The sequence below is a fragment of the Panicum virgatum genome, chromosome 1N (genome assembly GCF_016808335.1).
Source record: "Panicum virgatum strain AP13 chromosome 1N, P.virgatum_v5, whole genome shotgun sequence".
NCBI classification, from domain to species: domain Eukaryota; kingdom Viridiplantae; phylum Streptophyta; class Magnoliopsida; order Poales; family Poaceae; genus Panicum; species Panicum virgatum.
The window spans coordinates 49,898,801-49,911,468 of NC_053145.1; the positions used below are offsets into that span (position 1 = coordinate 49,898,801).

The 12,668-nt window shown below is 44.9% G+C and overlaps 1 protein-coding gene across 1 annotated transcript; it reads left to right on the top strand.

Moving 5' to 3' along the window:
- Positions 1-9,328: 9,328 nt before the first annotated feature.
- Positions 9,329-12,333, top strand: LOC120656413 (protein GrpE-like). Its single transcript, XM_039934490.1, has 3 exons — positions 9,329-9,698; positions 11,075-11,587; positions 11,819-12,333. Exons 1-3 carry the CDS (start codon positions 9,468-9,470, stop codon positions 12,047-12,049), a joined length of 975 nt encoding a protein of 324 aa, XP_039790424.1. The 5' UTR covers positions 9,329-9,467; the 3' UTR covers positions 12,050-12,333.
- The last annotated feature ends 335 nt before the right edge of the window (positions 12,334-12,668 follow it).

Sequence of the window (12,668 nt, forward strand, 5' to 3'; positions counted from 1 at the left end):
CACTCTCTAGCTCTTTTACAAAAGGGACCCTTCCTATTCTTTTATTCACAAGTAGACCCATCCACAGTTTCAATTATACCCCTACACTTTTCCAGAGTGGCCCAGATGTTTTCAAAAATTACAACCAAGCCCTTGCCCCTCAAAAATATTTACAAAAGGCCCTTGAACCCCGCTCGATCCCTAAACCTCTCTGTAACCTATCATTTCATGCGCCAAACGATCTCCGATCGACCTAAAACATTACCACGCCAATCCTAACATAGTTTTGGCCAAGCCATTAGGAAACCGCCCAAAAATATTACACTTATCTCCATATCTTAATTGTTTCCGATTCGAGCTCAACGATAAGACTTTTATTTCTTTTTCTTGATTGTGTGTTTGTTTGTACCCGTCGTAGATCACGGTGTGAACGAAGGAGAGCCCATCGACGAGCAGTACTGCGAGCAAGCGAACGAGGACCAGTTCCGTGACCCCGAGCCTGAAGGACTGTACTTCGACCAGGACCTCCCGGAAGGCTTTGAAGACGGCAAGTTCAATCCCATCCTTTGATGCATGCTTTTGTCCTAGTTTTCATATACACAACCTATTGGTCTATTTTACAAAATTGCATATGTTTTGCCTGCTGAAAACACGGTTGGATAGCCACCCCTTGATTTGTTATAACCATTCCTTGACCACCTAGATTAATGTCTGAATGTGTTGTTTGGACGTTAGTCACTGCTAGAACGCTTAGGACCTCATGCACAATACAGCTTGTTTTATAAAGAAAATGTGTGTGTGTGTGTGTGTGTGTGTGTGTGGGAAGGGAGAAAAATGGAATTTTGAAAGGTGAATTTAGACGGGATGGATGGCATTTCTTTGTGATTTGCCGATGGGTGTGCTCGTGCCTGTGTGACCGAGCAAGAAAGGGAGATATCCATTTTGTCACCACTAAGGACCGAGTTGGTGTGTCATCTCACCTAACTCCACTATCGTGCAAACCACTCGACCGTTGAATGGGCAACGGCTTAGCATAAACCCCACTAGTTAGTCTGATAGCCATCAGGAGAGCTGAGAGCAACGGGTGATCAAGGAGAAGGGATTAGCTCTGTGTGACTTATGCCCCGGTTAAAACCTCTGTGATAGGTCAATGACCCCTTGGTGGATCCCGTGATGGCTAGTCAGGTCTAGCTAAGGTGGGTAATGGCTTTGTTTGGATCTGCACCGACACTACGGTGATCGAGTTGCGGTACCCCGCTTGTGGGTAAAGTTGCACACCTCTGCAGAGTTAAAATCTATTTGAATAGCCGTGCCCACGGTACTGGGCGAGTTACGGTGTGGTCATGCAACTAGTGTTTATTTTGGATGGGTTGGCGTGGGTTGTTTTGGAATTGAGTCCGGCAGTTGTGCCGTGTGCTACGACGGATGAGGAGTCCGGTAGCAGCTTAAAATTTGGGTCCTGTGTGGGCCAACATTATGTGTTATTCGGTACAAAGAAAACTTGCTTTGAAAAATTATTTCTTTCAAATGAACCCCTGCATAAAAATTCGCTTTCCGCAAATTAAACCCTAGCCTTATCCTTGATTTACCCTGTGCATTATATTCTGTTTATACCCCCTCCGTGGGTGTGGTTGGACTTGCCGAGTACGTTTGTACTCACCCCATTTTTAATTTTTATAGAGGATGATCCAGACTTCGTTCCTGACGACGCTGAGTAGGGGTACCGTCCTGCACCCAACCTTGCCTGTGGATTAGGGTCACCCGCAGGAGGTTCCGCATGGCGCAAGACTCTGATGACCCCCTCTTCGTAGTTAATGTAGTTGTGTGGGTTTTAGTTGTAATCCTCGCGATAGTGGCGCTTCACTGCCCATTACCGCGTAGAGTTGTATGGTGATGTACCATCTGATGTAATAAATGTGTCATCAGCCTCCTGGGACTGATGTTTGGATCACATTTAAGTCTTCTCTTATGAGGGGACGCTTCAGACCCATCCCAATCTAAACCCAATAAGCACCCCTTGAAGGGGATAGTTTCTTGGGACCCAATCTAACCCTCATGTTTGGATACTTTAGAGTTAGATGAGTCCAAAAAGCCAAATCTAACTCTAACCCTGGTATCCAAACAGGACCCCAGTAGCCATCTGATTTTTAGCTCTACCATCATCTCGTCTCCTTCGGCCATCCCGGCCGTTTCATCGTGGATTAAGTGGGCTCATTAGATTCATCTTGCGATTTACAGCCCATTCGTACAAAAAGTTTTGTAAATAAACTTAATTTAATACTCTATACATATGTCCAAATATTTGATGTGATATTTTTTAGTGTAAAAAGTTGGGATCTAAACAAGGCCTAAATGTACAAGGAGGAGCAGCCAACAGCTGGCACCGCTTGGGCTAAACAGCACAAGGCACGCTGCAGCAACTGCAGCCCGCCAGCACCGCAGGCCAACAGCAGCACGCCAGCACCGCGCTCGGTTCAACGTTGACAGAGTGGAGGTGGGCCGTGGGCCGCTGGACACGCGGGTTGGGTGGGTGGCCGAGCGGGCAATAGGCTGTGGGCCGAATACTAAGTTTGGTTTGTATAAATTTAGAAAATACTGCGGAAATTTTTCTTTGTATATACGAGATCCGCGAATATGATCGGAAATACCCTCTTTCTGATTTCGTTTCTGTTTTTTTCTGTTTCTGTTTCTCTTTTTTTTTCCTGAAAAACAGAATACGATCGGTATTTTTAGATACGGTGTCGGTTGGATTTTCCCGTTTCCGCCTTCATCCCTAACCCCTCCGCTCCGTCCTCCGGCCACCCACCACCATGTGCCGCCACCTTGCCCCTACTCTCCCACGCCGCACGCCACGGTCTCCGCCCCTGCTCTCCTGCGCCACTCATCGCTACGTCTAGCGAGAGCCAATAGCACAGGATTTGATGTAGAGCGGGTCCCCCCCACTGCGGACAGGGCGGTGCCGCAGGAGGAGCACGCGCGTCCACGACGACGCCGGACAAGGCGTGGGGGTGGGTGGAGGAAAGCCAAAGCTCGACCCCGCCGCGGATGGAGATTGGAGAGTGCTTGGCCTCAGTGGTGCCGCTGTGGACGGAGCCGGCGCGAGTGGAAATGAGGGATGCGATGGCCGGTGTGAGAAGCTAGGGTGAGCGGAGCTGCGGAGCAAGGTTTAAAATCTCCGGCTAAGGTAAATAGCATTTGGGTCTTGGAACAGCTATGAAGAGCTATGGCTGGCTATAGCTGCAGCTAACCCCATTTAGCGGTTTTATTAAAAAATTAAAAAATGTAGCAGAATCCTGTCAGTATATAAATACTTAACAGCAGTACAAACCATTAGACATTAGTGCATCACAAAATGACAAACATACATTAGTTCAGTACATGCTACATAGTTCATCATAGTTCACAGAATGACACAACACTACATAAGTTCAGTACATGCTACATAGTGCATCACAGAATGACACAACACTGCATTTCTCTTCTACAGAAACTTCTTCACAAGCTCTGTCCCTTCTCTTTTCTGAGTCATCAAGGATGTCTGAACCTTGTTTTTGAGGCTAATTCCCTTTCGCATCATCTGAACAGATTCTTCTACAGAAGGAGGTTTGAAGAAATTATCAATAGTGCTACCACCAACCACTGTGCTATTAGATCCTTTTGCTGGCCTTTGCTTCAGTACAAGAACTTGATTCCTATGATCTGAATCTTCTTCACCACAACTTTCATCTTCTGAGTGATCTAAGTCAATGCCATCTCTATCCCTTTGCTTCTCCTTGGCTTTCTGATCCTTTTCTTCTGTCTTCTTTGTAAGAAGAGCATACATCTCTTCCCTCACTGGAGTTGAACATTTTAGACACTTTTTAACATTAAAGCCTTTAATGCCAGCAAGATGATACTTAATCCTAGTGATCCCAGCTGTGCAAAGTTTGTCACAATATTTGCACTTCAGGCTGTGCTTCTTGGTTAAATCTGGGTAAAAACAATGAGTCCATGCAGGGTCATCCGAGTTGATAACAGATTGTGATGGTGCATTTGCTACCGAGGCAGAAGCTGCACTTGATGGGTTACCTACACATAAGTCAAGCTTATTTAGAGTTTTTGACAAACAAGTACAAAACAAGTGCATTTCAGAAGGTACACACAATTTTAAATAACCTATAAATAAAATATCAGGTACACTTCATATAGGCACACAAGGTGTTCTAAACAGTGGCAGCTTCCCAGCAGATAATGTTGTATCTAGGAGGATATTTCTAGTAATCTAGCTATTGTACTACTACGCTTACCAAATCAGATAGATAAGAGCTAAAGAAAAACAAATATTCTGATGTGCTATGAAAGGAATACGAGCCAGAGCTAGCTATCTACTATGATACGCGGATACTTCGCAAAACTCACGTACCGGTATCGGATACCATATCGGATACCCGTACTCCACGGATACTCCCGGATACGTATCCCGTAAGTATCGGACTATTTAGGTATTTTCAAATAATAAAAATAAATCGGATACTCGTGGGATACCTGTGGATACATGTCCGATACCTTCAAACCCTAACAACACCACTCAATCGCTTCGTATAAAGGTTCTCCGTTCAGCTGTGCCACCCTCTCATCCCCACTCGCGCAGCCGCAGGCCCGCAGCAGCCTCGCATGGCTCCCTTGCTGTCACCGCCGCTCGGCCACCCGCCCACGCCTCCTCCTGCTCCTTCCCCGCTGCTCATCGCTCCCTTGCCGTCACCGCCGCTCGGCCACCCGCCCGTGCCTCCTCCTGCTCCTTCCCCATCGCTCGTTGCTCCCTTGCCGTCACCTCCGCCCGCCCACCCGTCCGTGCCTCCTACTGCTCCAGCGACTGCACGGCCTGTCCAGACAGAGGCCCGCACATCTGTTAAAGCACTATTTAGGGTGGTGCTACGCTGCCGGAGCTCGCCGCTAGCGGGCCGCCACGGCCGCCGGAGCGCGCCTCTGGACGGCCCGCGCGGCCGCTAGAGAGGGAGAGGATGAGCCGCGGCCTCCGGAGAGGGAGAGGAGGAGCCGCGGCCGCCGGAGTTGGCCGCTACACAGAGAAAGAGAGAGAGAGTGCCGGAGGTTGGGGAAGATGACCCCATTCGTGGAATAGACGAACAGGTAAGATAAAGTTGGTTCTTTTTTCCTTTACCCCTTCTCTTTTTCTAATAATTATAGAACATATGAATATATGAGTTTATGACGCATTATAGTCCCTAGAACTTCTATTTTCTCACATTCTAGTTCCTGAAACTTTTATTTATTTTTATTTTTTTATATATATTGGCGTATCCCCGTATCCTTATTTTTGGAAAAATGGCGTATCGGAGTATCCCCGTATCGCGTACCGGTATCCGTATCCGCGTATCCGGGCAACATAGGCTATCTAACAGATCAAGCAACTTGAATAAAAGAGATCATAGTAATGATTGCTTCACTGTCTGATCTGTACTTCTACTTTAGGAAATTAAAAAAAGACATGCCTGTTTGTCCCTCTTGCGCAGACAGAGACATGGTGAGGTGAGCTGCTGTTGACAGAAGCAGGGTAACCGGGTGAGTGTTGCGCAGATCTATAAGCGGGAAGTCTTCTTCGGCTATGGTGACAGGTAGCAGCCGCCGCCGCTGCTTGCTCACACCATCGCTGCCATCGCCACTTGGGGAGCAAATCTGGAAGGTGACGAGGAGTAGGGATGGGAACTAGGGACTAGAAAAGGTGGTTCTCCCCTCCGGTGGCTGGCCACAGTTGCCGTCGCCGCCGCCGGTTCAAGAAGCCAGCATTGCCGTCGCCTGGTTTCGTGGGTGAGGAAGAGGAACTGAGTACTGAGGAGATATATAGGGTTTGGGTTACTGGTTCAGCTTTATATGTATGGAAGATTTGGGCCGCGCCACTTCACTTCAGAATTTGGCAGCCCACGCTTCATTTTGGGCCTCGAGTGGCTTTTAGCGTCTGCTAAAATTCGGCCCATTTAGCGGATATATCCAGCTAACATCAGTTATTAGCGGTTTACAAATCATAGCGTTAAAAATGACATCTCCTAGCGATTGAGCTCTCCAGCAGCTATCTCCGGCTATAGCGGCAGCTATAGCCGGAGATTTAAAACATTGCTGCGGAGGGGAGGGGCACGGTGCTCGGGGAGAGCTGAGGGGAGGCCGCACGGTGGCCGGTGAGAGATCCTATGGGCTAGCGAACAGCGATGTGATGAGTGCTGGTCTGATAGCTCAGCTGAGTGGCTCGATTTGGGGAAGAAGTTTAGTACGGGGATGGGATGAGGATGGAGGTGTGGGTCTCATGTAAATAGAAAATTATTTTGAAGAGTGCCCATCTACACAAGCTGAGGTGGCAGTGTTATAGCCAGCATGTTACTTTAACCATTACAGGTGTTCTTAGATCAGTCTCAATGAAAGTTTCATAACATTAAATATCATTAATTTTGTTGACATGGCAAAAAAAATTCATAGGATGTGAGAAAAATTTCATCATCATAAAATTCATCTGGCACAGTTAACTAATTCACAGTTTAAGTAACTATGCAATGAAAATCTGCACTGAGACTAGCCTTAACTCCTTTCTGTTTAGAACCAGAAACTAAAAGGACTAAAGGTTATTAAATGAACTGTACAGAAGACCTTATTACCCCTACAGCGCAGGTGTGGAGATGGCGGGGGTAGTTGTTGGAAAAGTAGAACTTCAGTGGGCCTTTAGTTTCGATAAATACCTTCAAAGAGGGTCTAATAGATCTTAGCGCCGACATACACTTTTAAACCCTTTTGATCCCTCGTGTTTGGATTCTCAGGGATCAAAATATAGACACTAATACATTAGTTCTATGAACCAAACAGGACTTTCGACGAGGAGGCGGCGGAGGGGGAAAAAAGAGCATGAGGAGCCGGCAATGTTATTGTTCCCATGAAAGAATCAAGAACTAAGGGCATGTTTAGATCCTAGGATTATTTATAGCCTATCTTTTTTTTTAGCTCAAAATAGCCTAAAAATTTTCAAACATGAGGGCTAGTTCTTGGCTATTTGCAAATAGTCTATCCAAAAAACTATCACATCCAAAGAGTGATTATTTGGACTATTTTGGGTGGAGCCCACTGCAGCAAGAGAGGTAATGATGCTCTAATAATTGGAAAAAGGTGCTTTAAGACCAAATAGCTCTTGAATCTAAAAATGTGAAGGGCTATTTGCTTAAACTAAATAGTGTTGGAAATATGCCCTAGAGTCAATCATATTTCCTCGTATTAATTGTTAATAAAGTGTACCTTGAATATTCATGGATGACAACTTGTATTGATTAATGCTTATGTGAAGTATTTGTGAAACTCTATACTTGTATGAATATTCTAAAATGTTCCTAATCGGAGTTCATGTGAGAACACACATGAATATTAGACTAGCACATGTATTAGTTAATTGACTATGTTTCACATGTCATGAACATGGGGATATCAAACTAATAATGTGGGCTCATATGAGACATGAGACTGAACTGACCCAACACGAGATGATGACTTCTCATTACACAATATGTACGCTGTGTCCTAAGACCTGAGATCGTCGTGTGTACTCAAGAAGTGAACCGACTTACTTAGGAGCCATCAAACGCTGCACCGTAACAGGGTAGTCATAAAGGTGGCTTTTGGGTCTGTCAAGAAGCATGCTGTGAGACATAGTCGGTCAAGATGAGATTTGCCCCTCTCTACAAGAGAGAGATATCTCTGGGGCCCTCGAGTGATTCGGATCAGAAAATGCATGGCCATGCAGAGGTTAAGAGTTAATCAAGTATTCCGAATCACATGATCGAGAAAGAGTGGTCGGCTTTAAACTAGACCAAATATCGTGAGGCAAAGTGAACAGCATGTATATGATATTGTGGCGGCTTGTCTGATATGATCTTTGTGTGTGTATAGTAGTTGACATGTTTTGCTAGAGGCCACTGTCTACTATTGGACCGAGTAAGAGTACTCGGGCCATGTCTATTCGCATGTGAGCCCATAGGGTCACACACTTAAGGGAAAGAAGACTGATAAGGATGAGATCCGAATTAGACTGGGCTTATATGCACTAATGGGTCATTTAGGCCCAAAAGGGGGCACCCAAGGTGGGGCCCAAGGCAGCCCACCTAAGGGGCTATATAAACAGAGGAGGGGCGCCTAAAAACCCTAACCTAGTCTTTTCTGGTGCGCGAACAGTACCCTGATACAGTACCGAACGTGAACAGTAACACTGCTACAGTACCGCCCCCCTCCTGTGCGCCAAACCCTAGGTCGCCCTCGCGGACCTAGCAGTCCAGATCGCGGCGCTTCTTCCCGTACGTGTGGACTTCGTGGAGGTGCTGCGCTTACTGCACAAGGACGAACCGTTCGTGAGGTGGTTCACGCAACTGCACTGCCGGCTTCCATCTGCACTACACCGACGCGCTACAGAAGTTCCGCAACCGCGTGTCTAGTGGTAATCCCGTGATCTATAACTGCAGTAATCCTGATTTATGCGGTAGAAATTTTTTTTTTGCTACCCCATATTCCTACAAATAGCTCTAGTCCAAATAGTCAAAGAGCCAATTCTCCAAACACGCCCTAAGCCTACCTATTGATGATGTGGCAACATTTAATCATTTTTAATGTAGCTTTTAGGAACTGTTGGACGACGAGGTCTTTAATACTCCCAATAATTTTTGGCAAGATACTAAAATCAAAATTTTAAAGTCTATTTTTTTTTGCACTCCTCGATATGTCCCATATATAAGCATGATTCAACCTAGCAAGCTAATCTCAATACTCTTAAAAGTAATTATAGCCGCACTTTAAATTTGTGTTGGGCTAGTCTACATCATAAGGCATGTTTGGATCATAGGGATTATTTTTTAGCCCAAAATAGCCCAAAATTTCCAAACAGAAGGACTAGTTCTTGACTATTTGCTAATAGCCTACTCAAAAAACTATACCATTCAAAGGATGATTATTAGAGCTATTTTGGGTGGACCCACTACAGCAAGAGAGATAATAAGATTCCAATTATTGAGAAAAAATGCTTTAAAAGTCAAATAACTCTTAGATCCAAACATATGAAGAACTATTTTATTAGAGAATTATTTGTTTGAACTAAATAGCTCTAACTTAAAAAGTCAAGAGCTGATTCTCAAAACACACCCATAGCCAAACCACTAATCAGACTCTACATTGGAACCACTCGACCTGCTGCGGATTGTTGAATTCCATTTCTATTCGAAATTTTCAATCTCACGTGCAGCTTGTCGCGAGTCAATTTCACGTGCAGCTTGTCGCGAGTTCCTTTGGGCTCGGCCCTCGGCAGAGGCCCATAGCCGCCACTTCGCTTCCAGAAAACACAAACCAAGAAGCCGAGAGTTATCTCGTGCCTGCCCCGCCGTTCTCCGGTCTCCACCCCCGCATCCGATAGCTAGCGCGAGCAAAACCCCTCTCCCCCCGGCTCACCCGCGTCCGTCCCCGGCACCGCGCGCCCCATGGCTGCCCTCCTCCGCACGGCCGCCGCCCTCGCGCTCCCGCCCTCTTGGCCCCTTTCCGCGCGGGAGCCTCGCGGGCGGTGCCTGTCGCTCGCCTGCGGCCGCCGCGCCCCGGCGCGGCTGCTCCGGGCGCGGCTGCTGCAGGCTCCGCACGTCCTCGGTCGCGCCGGGGCCCGGCTCCGGCGCCTGGGCGCCACCGAGGCTGAGGAGGCAGCGCAGACGGCGACGCAGGTGAGGGGATGTGTACCGGCCTTTAACTGCTGTAACCTCCGTCGTTCCCCTGTGTGTCCGATGAACGGACGGTTAGTTTAGTTGTGAAGAATAGCTGTTTTCGGATATCGTTAGCCTGCTGTATGAAATTGAAAAGGAAATATGGATTTTAACAACGTATCGTTCATTCGGTGGGCACCCAAAGTTTGCATCTTATCTGTCTAGCAATGATATAATCAGCAACTGCTTTGCATTGGCATCTGAGGACTAATTGTATGCCCTTACGTTGTTTTACATTACTGTTTAGATACCTAGACTGTTCATGCAATTTGTATTCAAGCTATCCGTTTCGCCCTCTACGTTTTCGATTTGTGACTGGAGATACATAACTACATAAGCACTGTGATTAGGGGGATTGTCTGGAGCCTTCCTTCCTGAATTGTTTTATGTTCAGTCGGAAGCTTGTCAACACATGCTATTTGGTAGATTATTTTTGTGGTCTGAACATTTCCATTTTGCCTTCTTTCATGACCACTACCAGATCTTGGCTAGTTTTGATCAAATGATCAGTGATTAGAAGGTCAAATTCCACTATTATGCGGACCTCAAGAGTATCCTGAACTGGCAATGTAGCACAGTTGTGATACTTAAATTAAATATTCTTGTTTCCCACATCAGTTACTTTTTTGTTGGATAAATAATAAGATTCGTGTTATGTTACTTTATCATTCATATTCCGCATAAGCCCATAGACTTCTAAATTCATACTAACTGTAATCTAAATGTAAATTATAAAGTTCAATCAATATTGAGATTCAGTAAGTAACGTGGTCACTTTGATGGTGTAACGGGCCTAATGGCAATAGCCGCACCCACCTGCATGCCCATGCACTCGTACTTATTCGTCAAGCTGCTAGTCTCTTGTTTGGTCCTTTGGGCATAGCAAAATACACAATTTAGTTGCTTGAGTACATTGATTTGTTGAATTTCACTAAATACGTTACCAACTTGTTATCTTGCAATTCTGTTAGAGGGTTTTTGGATTTCAAAATTTACAGATCGAAGCCTTCATTCTAGCTTTAATACAGTAAGGTACTGATTTGCTTAGTACATTGTACAATAGTTAAATTGCAGACTGTACTGTAGTTCAGGGGTGCAAACTTTATAATGCAATTACTCTTTTGTGCATGTTACGTAATTGAAAAGAAAACATTTTCTTATGTTAGGTTGGAAAGTTCTCCAAAGATGACATTAGTGCAATTGATTTTACTGTGAATGCTTTTATACAAGCTAAAGAAGTTGATTTTATTGCAACTATATCCACATCCATGCACTGACAGTTTTACTATATGGCGTTTGAACTTTTACTTATGAATGAAGTATTTTTGCTGGTGCAGGAGGATTCAGAAACTGAAATTACTGGAGATAGTGCTGCAGATGATGGTGCTGGGAGCACAGATGAAACTTCATCTATTATTGTGACAGCCTTGCAGTCATACAAAGAAGCTCTGATTAATGATGATGAAGCAAAAGTTGCTGAGATAGAGGCCTTTTTACTTTCTATTGAGGATGAGAAAAACTCCCTTATGAACAAAATCACTGTTTTAGATGCAGAACTGGCAACTCAACGAGAACGTATCTTGAGGATTAGTGCTGATTTCGATAATTTCAGGAAAAGGACAGAAAATGAGAAGCTTAACATGATGTCAAATGTGCAAGGGGAACTTATAGAGAGCTTTTTGCCTGTTCTTGACAACTTTGAAAGAGCAAAATCACAAATAAAAGTGGAAACAGAGGGAGAGGAGAAAATAAATAATAGCTACCAGAGCATTTATAAGCAATTTATTGAGATTCTAAATTCATTGGGTGTTGAAGACGTTGAAACTGTTGGCAAACCATTTGATCCTATGGTAAGTTAATCTTAGCAACACAGCCTCTAGATAAAATCCTAACATTGGCATACCCCACTTAAAACCATATTACACTTGGATAATAGTTCAGCGTATTCAAGTGGTAGAGTCTATTGACTATTATACTTCGGCAACAGAAATACTAAATGTTTATAGGCTTCTTTGTCCATCCGATGATTTCCAAATACAAATTATCATTAAAGATGATTTCTTTTGCACCTTGCGTTTCAGCTTCACGAGGCTATCATGAGAGAAGAATCAATGGAGTATGAAGAGGGGATCATCCTCCAGGAGTTCCGGAAGGGTTTCAAGCTTGGGGAAAGACTACTTCGCCCGGCAATGGTAAAGGTGTCTGCAGGACCAGGCCCTGGAAAGTCTGGGGATGATGACCCTACAGAGGTTGAAGATAGTGTGGCACCTCAAAAGGTTGAAGATGTTGAGGACGATGGTGATGTGGAGTAGTGGAGGTTAATCTGTGTAACAACAAGAACAGGTTCAGAAATTTTGATGCTTTTCTGGATTGTGCCAAGCAGGCAATATGATAGTGCCCATTTGTTCAAGCTAGAGTTAGTCCCTCAAATGTGTTGTTCCTGCTGCTGACGAGTTGTTGGTATTGCCGCAAATTTGTGTTTTCACCGGCCGTGGTTGATGACTGGATGTTCATGTTCTTACGGAGGAACTTTCTTGATTCATTGATGCAAAAACATGATATTTTAAGAAGTAAATTAGCTCAAATTTGTGATGGATCTTGCAATATCTGAATTCCAAGATATTTGCTGCAACGTTTCATTACTTGCGCAAGGTTGAGTTTGTGTACGCCGGAACGGCAACGCATGTCCATGTCTGATAGAGCAACACGAGAAGTTTCAATTTCCTAACCAAGAAACTTGCTTCATATTTAAACCGATCGATCGCGTATCAATGGTTTTTTCACCTTTTTGGGAAGTGGAGTGAATGAACGGAAATCTGGTTAGTGGTCTCGCCAATATTAATTCTAAGCTGTGTGCGTAAAACCAGCTTAGCCCACGAAGAATGCCGGCCGTCCCCATACGTGGGCTTAAAGCCCAAATCGGCTCAGCCC